The sequence below is a fragment of the Eufriesea mexicana genome, unplaced genomic scaffold (assembly GCF_001483705.2).
Source record: "Eufriesea mexicana isolate 0111107269 unplaced genomic scaffold, ASM148370v2 scaffold7107, whole genome shotgun sequence".
Classification (NCBI taxonomy): Eukaryota; Metazoa; Arthropoda; class Insecta; order Hymenoptera; family Apidae; genus Eufriesea; species Eufriesea mexicana.
The window spans coordinates 37,643-49,838 of record NW_016914943.1 but is presented as its reverse complement, the minus strand read 5'-3'; the positions used below and the strand labels follow the sequence as shown (position 1 = coordinate 49,838).

Below are 12,196 nucleotides of genomic sequence, written 5' to 3'. Positions count from 1 at the left end.
TAGTTTTATTCTCATTGTTCTCGCGTTTTCTTTATTGTCCTTCTCATTATCCATTATTTCCTATTTTTCTTCTTCTTTTTTTTTTATATATACATTAAATTAGAAATTTCACGTAGTAGCAATTGATTGGCAAAATCTAATATTTGTATAACTTAATTTCTTTCATATGTTCATTTCATTTTTCATTTTCAAGTTATTATGCAATATAAGTCCCAATTTATCACTTACTGAAACGCAAAATATTTTTCATAGTGATTCCAAATTGCTTAAATAAGAAATAATTAATTATTAAATGGAAATCATATTTTTTCATTTACAAATATTGCATTTTATGTATAGATATTCTATATATACATATATGGGTCCATTTTTCATAACTCTGGATTGGAAGTTTTAAAATGAGAAATGGGGAAACGATAATTTTGAAATATTACATTGTAAAAATTATAGATCTTATTTTACGTCAACGAAAATTTTTATGTTTATGCAAGAATAGATATTTTGGAGTATATTAATCATAGCATTGAAAAACTTAAGGTAACTTCTTTCACAAGTATAGTAATACTTATAAATAAATAAAATATAAATAAATAAAATTATAATACTTATAATCTTTCTCATAATCAAAAAATTCGTGTTCTATAAAGTAACGAAGTTCCATACATACAGGATCAAATTAGAACGTACTATTATCGAGAAATAAAGAGATATAAAATATATATTTTACTATATATACATATAATAGATACATAAATAATTTATACATATACATATATGTAATACAAATTTTTTTATATTCCCAAAGAAAGTTTATTTTCCAATTATATAAATTTTCAAGAACCACATCCTCCTTAAAGAGTTAAATTTTGAACGAGTATCAAACATGTTATGCGAATTCATATATAAAACAAAGACAACAAAGTATAAAAATAGAGTTAAGTTCAAAAAATTAACAAATATAATCACATATTATTTTCAACTTATAAAAATGTACTTATTCAAACGAGCAACAACTAATTCATTAAAATTATGATACATTAATATTATATAATATTTCTTCTGTATATTGTAAAACATGTAAAATATTCTAATTATCTCATTATTGTAAAATATCTCACGAAGCAGAATTATGAAGTTCGATATTAAATATTAACTTTCCTATGGTACAAAAATATGTACTATATATACGAAATATTAAAATAAAATGATTCTAGTCGTTAATTTATATTCCATTTGCACTCATATTAGATGTAAACTAGATTCGTCATTATTATAACCCAAGTGATTAATGATTTTCGTATCAACTTTATAGTTAATGTACGTGCCCACCGACTATAATAAAACCGGAAACGATCGTCAATTGAAGAAGATAATGGTTCCACATGGTATGCCCGAGGCGAAAGTTGGTCCTGATATATTTCTTCAGCTTCGATGTCCAGTTAACACTTGCACAATCGTTAGGGATAACGCTGAGGACGCAGACTTAATCCTGTTTAAAGACTATGTTATGCACGTGGGAAGAAGATCTCCGAATCAAGTACGTAATTAGAGTCTTTTCTTATTTTTATCCATTAACCCTTGTGTAGATAACCAGAAGGCAGGGGCGGAATGACGTTTTGCGCGAATTCAAAAATTTTGCGAGAATTTATGCCAGAATACACATTTAAAAATGTCTTGCATCTGTTTAATGAAAATCGATGTTTTCTAATTGGAAGGTTTCCTTAATACCTTCCGCACCCGTGTTCCAGTCGTATCAATCTTTGATGTCAACGTTTAAAACACACTGTAACGAAATATTTCAATGCAAATGTGGGAAAGAAAATCTTGCACTCGTGTCAGTATGTAGCAAGCTGTCATCGATTAATGGATTATGCTATTGTATACACCCGAATATTCTATGTACTATACAGGGGGTCCTGCAAAATGTCTGATGAGTTTTCGTAGACCACGGGGACTTTCAAAACGCGGGGCCGGGTTCCGATGAACGCGCTGAATGCGCCGGCCCTGCCAGAAGGGTCGCCATTTTTGGATAATCGAATAACTGGGTATCAATATTATTTTTCCCTTCTTTCCTTTTTGATATAGCAGATATTCGGTGATAATTTTATTAAATATTTTCTACTCTCGTGGTACACCTAATTATTATTTGTTACAATGTTCAGAAACAACAATATATTATATTGTGATCCTATGATTTAGGATATTGAGCATAAATTTTTCTGTAAAATACAAATCGATTTGTTACTTAACTTGCTGTTGACATAAATTTGTTCAAAGAATGAGAGTCGAAGCTATCTTGGACTATTTTCGATATTAACAATATTGTAGAAAGCAAGATATATATAAATGGTACCCAAATATGTGATAATTATGTCACTGAAGGGTGTTAATTTATTCACGCGTTTAATTAATGATCATAGAAATTAGCCGAACTCATTTTGCACGAATATGATTGAACCCGCATGATAGCACAAAATGGGTACCTAGTTATCTACATAAGGGTCAAAATATAATTTCGGTAAGCAAAGTGAACTGTAGAGAATGATAATTTTCTTGAAAAAAGAAAAGGGAAAATAATTTAAAATAGGACAGATAAGATAAATTTCAAATTAGTAGAACGAAGAAAATAAATTTTGTATAAATGAAAAGAATGAAATAAATTTTGTATAAATGAGAAAAATAAAATAAATTTTGTATAAATGAGAAAAATAAAATAAATTTGGTATAAATGAGAGGAATAAAATAAACTTGGTATAAATGAAAAGAATAAAATAAATTTGGTATAAATGAAAAGAATGAAATAAATTTATATTATTTATAAGATTTATAAATAAATCTTGAAAAAAGAAAAGAGAAAATAATTTAAAATAGGACGGATAAGATAAATTTCAAATTAGTAGAACGAAGAAAATAAATTTTGTATAAATGAAAAGAATGAAATAAATTTTGTATAAATGAAAAGAATGAAATAAATTTTGTATAAATGGGAAAAATAAAATAAATTTTGTATAAATGAGAAAAATAAAATAAATTTGGTATAAATGAGAGGAATAAAATAAACTTGGTATAAATGAGAGGAATAAAATAAACTTGGTATAAATGAGAGGAATAAGATAAATTTGGTATGAACGAAACGAAAAGCAGTAAACAAGTTTATTATGTCAAATAATATCGGACATTTCGTAGTAGCGAGTTTCGTTTAACGAAAACTGCTAAAATAATTATCTAGAAAATTCCTTCAGGCAATTATAACTTTCACTGACCTACCATAGTTACTTTTAGTATAATATTAACATATTATACAACCGGCACTGCCGACACGGCTTTGATCAAATTAATTTTAACTAATTATATTGGATACGAACGAATTCCGTGTTTCAACGGGAATATTGTACATTTCCAAGCGAAATTCAGAAATTTCGGTCGACTCTATTACCCACTCGTATTTGACGATGTTCGTTAATTAAATAATTTCTGCAGCCGATAATAAGATAATTAAATTGGATAACGTACTTTAGAAGAAATTACGAAAGAATTCGCGTTTGTGCTGTCGTAGAAAATTTAATTATATACTTCGAATGAGACTGATACGATTTTCAGCAGGTGTGGATGCTGTATTTTTTAGAGTGCCCTTATCACACGCAGAGCGTGAAGAACGCTGTCATCAATTGGACTGCAACTTATCGTCGTGACAGCGATATAGTCGCGCCCTATGAAAGGTGGCAATATTACGACTCTAGTGTCACACAAATACCGCAGACTTTTAATTATGCAGCCAACAAGACTAAAAAGGTGAGTCGTCCTCATTTTATTCGTGTTACTTGGGTTTTATCGATACTTCTCAACTTATACGAGTTCTCGTTTTAAAGTTATTTCTGAAAGATCGTGTAAAATTAATCAATTTCTTTCGTTCGAGACGAATCAGATATTTGAAGAATTGAAAGACAACGTGAATTATGAATTTTTGATGGGTTTGACATTGAAATTATTTCAAATGCGAAATGAAATTTTTTGGTTGAAAAGGATCGAGAAATTTTCAATTTTGTATAATATCTTAAGTTAAAATTTATATGAAAAAATATTTTCATGTGTAGAAAAATTATTGGTGATTATTGCAATTGCTTGCGAGAAGTTTTGAATCCAGTTATCGGATTATTTAGAAATATTTATTTACAGAATTACACGAATTTATTATATTAATGCAAATTTGATAATAGTTAAAAATAGAAACTAAACAATTTAATTTTGTTAAATATTAATGTATTGTTTATGGTCGAATAAGTGATTAATTTATAAAATTAAATTCTCTATTATTATATTAATTTGTTCATTGCTATATAATTTATATTGCAATATAATAAAAAATGTACAAGGTCTTAGGAAAGTCTTATACTACTAAATTCTTTCCTTCAATAATATATACGCATATGTGCAATAAAGAGATATTAAAATATTACATATGCTTCTTGAAATAGCGTAGCATAAATCTATAAATAATAATATTTAGGTATTTCCATTTAAATGTCCCGCCCTATATTATATAATTATAACTTATATCTATATATTTATGTTATACCTATTGAACTATAGATAGAAAATAACAGCAATATTTTCAGTATAAAATAGTAACTATTTCATTTGAAACAAAACAAGTTTTATTAAATAATATATTGACCATTTTGAACTATAATAAATAGTTCCAAATAGCCTGTGACCATATCTAACAGAGTAAGAACATATCTTTATACTAAGAAACAAATGGCTGCCATCTACTGGAAAAATACGACACTACTCATTGGGCAACCAATGTAAATAGATATTTATATCAATACCTTTACAAACAAAAATATATATCTATTTGTATAAAAATTGGAAATTTTTCTTAAACAATCAAATCGTGTACTATATTATATCAAATACTACACACATGTATAAATAACTTAATTTTTTAACTTAACTTAACTTAAATTTTAACTTAATAAATAATCTTAATTCCATCAAGTTCATTCAATTCCAGCACACGGCAGCACCATTAAGAGAAATTCTTTTAAATGTTAATTCAGGTAGCTTGGTTCGTTTCTAATTGTCATCCACGAAATCAACGTATGCACTACGCCAAAGAGCTGTCGAAGTACATCCAAGTGGACATTTATGGGACTTGTGGTAGTTTACGATGCCCACGTTCACAATCGCAGGCATGTTTTGATATGCTCGATGAAGACTACAAGTTCTACCTCGCTTTCGAGAATTCAAATTGTAAGGACTACATTACGGAAAAGTTCTTCGTCAATGGCCTCGGGTATGTCATATTTCAATTCATGTTTATACTTCCGTCTGAAATTATACAAATACAGTTTGAAAGTACGATACGAATAGCGATTTATTGATCTCGCGAATTTCAACGCGGTATCGTCTTTCATGAAATATGTATGTGCAAGTATATGCGAGATTTAAAGTAGTACTTAAAAATTTCGTTGGGCTGTTGCCATAATTGCCAAAGTGTGCTTCACGCTCAGTTGTTACCACCCTTATTTAGTGCACTTTGGTATATGTAGAGGTCCTCAAGATTCCCTCCTGTCCTACTCTGTTGAAGTGTTGTCTTCACCGAGATTTTGGAATAAGGGTTACTGTTGTGAGGAACTAAAGTGTGGCTGGCACCTGATCTTTCGAACATTTGAAATACTACTTTGTTTTTATTCTTAGCCCATATCCCATTTTCACACGTGTGTATTAAATATATTCAATTTGTGCGGGGAAACTTAAAAATTATTTCATTTTTGAAATTTGTTACTTTATTTTAACGTTCTTTTAATGCAAATATTTATTAATTTTATTTGTTATATATTCGTTATTTTTTCACATTGATAACTTTTATTTATTTTATTATTTTGGAATTTATTTAATTTTTAAAATTAGAATACTGTTAGGTACTATTTTCTTTTTTTATTTACACTTTTTTCAGTGTTATCTAACGATATTGAGATACAATTAAATAATTAATCGCAGCCAAACAAAATATAATTAATTATATTTTTCATAATATTTTAATTTGATTTGTAATTTATTAGAAATTATTTATTTCCTATATATAGTGTGTCATTTTACACTGACACTTAAAATTATTTAATATTAAGAAAAGGAATAATTTATATTTAATATTTTAATTTTATGTGTAATATTCAACTATACGATTCAAAAGAATAAAGAATATTACTCGATTAAAGAATATCTGGGTAATGATTAGCTTTTGATACTTTAACAACTTTTAAATTTGAATGAAATAAATTAATTTGAAATTTATTTATTTTAAAAATAAATTTGAATATTAAATAATCTTTCAAATTTAAATGTATATAATATGAATTATGTATTATTTATTATGTTTGTGAATGTTCATTCAATACTTCGTAGTAAGGAATTATTTCATTTAATACAGCCTAAATAAAGGAAATATATATATTTTTTATGTTTAATAAAAAATAATTATACATTCCACGTTTTATTTTTATTGCATAATTTACACAGTTCTAGATGTGTCATTTTTGATAGTTGTACCTAAGTTTAGTAAATGTAAAACATTTATATTTTTATTTTTAATTCGTCAAATTTTCATTCTTGTAATGAAATTTTGTAATTTTATGAATATTTTACAATGTATTACAATATTAGTGTAATGTACTAAATGCAAGATAAAACGTTTACATTTCCACGCTTAAAAAAATTAATTTTTAATAAAGTATACATCATGTATGTATATTACAGTATCGTAGTGTTATAGTTAGTCGATTTGAAGTCACTCAATTAAATAATGTATATTAAAGATTGCAATATTTCTGTCATTTAACGTAATTATATTGCGTGAAGCAATGCTCTTATTACTTCGGTTGATTTCACAGTGTTTACACGATTAATGACAATACAGATTACCAAATTGCGATAAAAAATTAACACCATGTTTATATTAATGATTTTAAATGATTCGAAGTCGATTAACTCAGTTAACTAATTCAAAGTTGTCTAGTGTAAACAATTTTCTAGGTTAAGATATATTAATAGTCAATGTATTAATAATTGTAACAAATCTATATTTCGAGAAATTTATACTACAGCTTTATATTTCGATGTAATTTGTTTACCTTAACGTCCTGCATTTTCTGCTATAATATAGTCGAAATAACTTTCTACTTTTAATTTAGACACAACGTCCTGCCAATCGTAATGGGTGCACATCCGACGGACTACGCACGCAGCGCACCATACCGTTCTTACATTCACGTGGACGAGTTCGAGTCACCGAAAGAGCTTGCTGAATATCTGCATCGTTTAGATCGGAACGACGAACTGTATAATTCGTACTTTCGCTGGAAAGGTACTGGTGAATTTATCAATACGTATTTCTGGTGTCGCGTTTGTGCCATGTTGCACGATGAAAGACCGCCGAAATTTTACAAAGACATAAACGAATGGTGGAGAGGCGATGGGGTATGTACGACGACGTCCTGGCGTGAACACGACTCGGCACGTGCAGGAAGCTCGAAGAATACTTGAGAGGTTCTTCGCGAGATGTCGTTACTTACCATAAATTGACGCGGTGCGTCGGAATTTATATATACGCTTTCATCGATAGAATCGTCTGGACTTCCAGGAGGCGTGGAGAATTTTATCGATACACGTAGGACAGTTCGTTCTGTCATTTTTTCGTTAAACCTTGTGATTAATTTGTTGCGATACTTCAAGAAGGAAGTTATCCATGGGTATGGATGAATCCTACTTTACCGAGACGTTAGAATAAACGTCTGGGTAATCTGTTAATTGATTGAGAAGACTGCCGACTACGAATTTGATGAAACACGAGGAGCTAGGAGTATTCGAATTTGTATTTTTCGACGAGCAATATGGACTTTTACATACATCAATCAATAACCGGTTCGCTGCTTTAGACGAACAGTTATTCGCGTTTTTATGGTGACTATAAAGTGCTGGTCTTTCTTCGAAAGTGGCAGTAACAATTGACATCTTGACTCAGGTCAATTATTTGCAATTCATTTAATGTACAAAGTAAGTTGAACAATTTTTTTCTTTTTTTTTTAATATTTACAGAGGTACGTTTTAAAATTTTTATTTTTCGTTTAAAGAGTTATAAATAGTCATTAATCCGAAAATTTTTCCAATACCAAATTAGTTACCAAATTACCAAAATTACCAAATTAGTTACGCACAGAACAAATAGTTTCGGCATATCACTCACTATGAATTTTTAATAACGTTCCTTTGAGATTCACGTAACATTTTCATTGAGGTCTTTTATGTATTATTATTTAAAAATCTAATATTCAAATTATAAGTCTCTAACATGTTATTTTCGTAAAATATATTACCAGACAGTGTTTTATACAATTATTGATAAATTATGAACATTAATGTAGTTAATGCGAAATTGAAGATGTACTTGAAAATGCTAACTTAATACTGCACATTCTGAGTTCAAGGAAATATACGTGTCGATTAATTTCTAGAAAATATACAGATACTATACATGCATATTGCATAATTGAAAATCATATAACATTTCATTTAATTTATTTAAAATTTCTTCTTTTTAATAACAGAAAAAAGGTATTTGATTGGAATACAAGAAATTAATGTACTTTAATTGCACTCTTGAAACGTTTCACATGTTTTAAATATATAAATAATTTAAAATTTATTACTTTTAAGTTCAAGGTAATAATATAAATTCAACCATTTTGAACAGCAATTTTGATTTTGTACAAGAGTCAAAATAAAAGAGAAAATGTAGGTTTTGATTTAAATTTTTTAGAAAGCAGTTGTGGAATATATGGGGGTTGCATGAAGCCATATTCATTTCTTTTAAATACAGTTGAACAAGGCAACAATTACTCTTTTTAAAATTAGAAACAATGATATTCTGTTGGCAGTTTATGCTCAATAGACATATTAGATTATTACGCTTAGTATATGGAATGTAGGTATAAGTATTGTATAACCTGATAAAAAGGTAATTTCTTACGCAAAAATAAATTAAAAATGTACAATACACTACTTTCATCCAAAGCTTAGTTTTTGAGAAAATTGATTTTGAAATTCATGCATATGCCTTTGTATATGTAAGATATAGTTGGTTAAATGTCTTTGTACATGATATCTAGGTGATTTTTACGAGTTATTAGATTCAAGAAAGCGTAAAGAAAAATATTAAATATATAATAGTAATTGATTTTATCTATTAAATGTATACATACCCAATAAATTTTACAAGCTGATTTTCTCGAGAACTAAGCTTTGGATGAAAGAATTGTATGAAAAAACGTTATGCTATATTTTTTATCTATCCTTGCATAAGGAATCACCTTCTGTAAGTTTTTACAATACTTTTGGATGCACCCTGTATGAAAGGAAAATGCTAATTCTGTATAATGATGTAAAATTCGACGATGCGCAAGTTAATATAATTTAAAATGTTCCTGGTAACAATGTGAACTTTATCTTCGTCCAGTATTCAGATAAATATTCATGCGGATATCTGCTTGTGTTCAATGAATATTTATCAGTATTCAGATAAGCTATTCATGTGGGTTCGAATTCAGATCATACTCTCATTTTAATTAACATTCTCTAAAACTACAATAAGCAGCTTGAAATAGTAGAAGTTTTTGGTTAAAATGTTTCTCACATACATGTTATTCATAATACATAAATATGGTTTTTGTAAATATCATTATGTACTGTAAGCATAAATTTTTGTTAACTTATAAATCTATTTCAAGAACTTCTTCTTCTTGATTTATTAATTTATAGTACATATGTATATGAGAGTAATCATTCTATATAAAAAATTCTACTTGAAAGTTGTAGTAATTAAATTTGAGAGATTTACAATTGTATGAAATAAAATCTCATAACAGAAGTGAGCAAATAGCAATGACAATGGATTATAGTAAATTTAATGCTTTAAACAAGTGTTTTCATAATTAGATAAAAATAGTTACTTTGAAATCTTTGATAACATTGACTATGACCTAATGCAACTGCTTTTATCGCAATGCAATTATTCATTATCAAACAAATCAATATGCAAAGTAATGAAAACTTTTATTGATACATTCTGTATAATAAACTACTTACATTTCTATGAACTAGATAGCAGATAATGACTGGAAATAACATTGAACGAGTTATCTGTAAATTATCTCTAGATTAAGTCTTTCAAGGTGCGATGTTTACAATTGTACTTGTTAATTAATACGTACTGGTAGCTCGTATAGGTATTACAATCAATGTACTATGACTAGAATAACTGTTGGAATATTCTCAAGCTCTTAAGCCTGACTGCAATTCTACACTGTGAGATTGCTTCTGAGATTTTGAGGTTATTCGTCGAGAGTGGAATTGACAAATGTATAATAGAAACTGTAAGGAAAATATTTGCACATAGCTGGACATTGTTTACTGTTTATATAACTGTTTACATTATGGAATTTACTAGATTCGAACCTACACGGATAAATATCGAGTCACACATGAATCGGTGTTTGGCAACTGTAATCCAATGGATCATTCAAGAGTCTACGATTATGTCACGTTTTGTAAAAGATTTCTGTGTTCCAGATCATCTATCCACTTCTTCAAATCACATATGAAAAAGAGATAAACATTTTTGTTAATACTAGTATACTTTTACTTCTTTTATCGACATTCATGTACTGTAATATACGCTGTTACTCGTGTTCTGAATGGATATAGTATAAGATATCGATGACAGATGGCGCTCATTGTCAACGTTGCCAATCACTGTCATAGGTAACGATCATTTTTATGCAATCTGATCTTTTCACAAAGATCTTTCACGTTACGTCGATGTATATTTAAAACATTATACATGTACAGTCGTTATTTGTAAAATATTCCATCAAGTATGCGAGATTTTTGCAAGATCTAGTCAAGTGTGACCTTATCGAAAAACTTCTTCGAGTCATTCTCATCGCTACGTACGCAACGTGTACCTGTTCAAATGATTCCTAGTATAACTTACTATTAATTTCGATTTAATTAATATAATATTAAGTTAACTTATGTAGCTATTTAAATAATTATTCATCGAACGAATCGTTGCGTGCTCTATTCGCTTACTGTATATTTTTGAAACGATTATGATTCTCTTCTTGAACAGATTTTATTCGTCAGGATAGTATCAGAATGATTATTCATATTAATTTTTTTTTGGAATTATGAAACCCTAATAGCTTCTGAAATATGTTATGAATTTTTTTGAATGATTATTATGATGAATAAAATTTGATGTCAACATATGTTCAACATATTCTAATTACGATTTACAAATTTGTTGGTTTACAGAACAGAATTTTAATACTGCATTTAATTGCGAAAACTTAATATTTTGTTATGTGTTAGGTCATGAGTGTGTATATCAAAGTAATTTTTGCGCGTTATGTGAAAGAATAGTATTCGTTAAAAATCTTTCCTTTTCCATAATGTACACTATTTTTAAATCAGTTATTTATATTAAATATTAATCAGTTATTTAATAACTTTTTTCCTGTTATAATTTTAATATCATTTAAACATTTTCGCAATTTTGAACAAATTCTTAATTAACTACTTTTGTTTGATATTTTTAAAGAAAATGTAAGGTATAAAAATAGAAAATATAGAATACAAAATATAGAAAAATTAAAAAGTATTATTTTGGACTAACTTATAGAATTATTTTCTTCTAATATATAAATTGACGAATAATTCTTTCCAATACTTGCAAAAATAACGCCGAATATGCTTCTATATAGTTATTTAAATAAGAAAAAATTGCGTAATCACTTCTAAATTGAGAAATGTTATATTGGGTTTATAATCAAACATTTTCTATATCATTATCGAATTTTGCAAGATAATTTTCTTCTTTATAATTTCTAAGTCAATATGATTATGGTGTCGTTCTTACGATTATGAATTATGTTTGTGCTTATGATTATGGAGTTGATTTCCTATCAAGGACATATCAATTAATCGATTAATAATGATTAAATAGTTAACTGTTGGTTTAAAACAAATTATATAATTACGGGACGTAAGCTTTCGCGAATTACAAACGAATTGCTTACTGATCGACTCTCACTGTAAAATCAAAGATGAATTGTCGTTGAACGACCATGAAGAG

At 27.9% G+C, this 12,196-nt stretch overlaps 1 protein-coding gene across 2 annotated transcripts in view; it reads left to right on the top strand.

Moving 5' to 3' along the window:
- The window catches only part of FucTA (glycoprotein 3-alpha-L-fucosyltransferase A), a 68,633-nt gene extending 61,085 nt beyond the window's left edge, over positions 1-7,548 (top strand). For both annotated transcript variants that reach the window (XM_017907183.1, XM_017907184.1), the window contains 4 exons: positions 1,313-1,537; positions 3,604-3,792; positions 5,064-5,299; positions 7,197-7,548. In XM_017907183.1, coding sequence (XP_017762672.1) covers positions 1,313-1,537; positions 3,604-3,792; positions 5,064-5,299; positions 7,197-7,548 — 1,002 coding nt within the window. The remainder of the gene's footprint in view (positions 1-1,312; positions 1,538-3,603; positions 3,793-5,063; positions 5,300-7,196) is intronic.
- Positions 7,549-12,196: the final 4,648 nt, after the last annotated feature.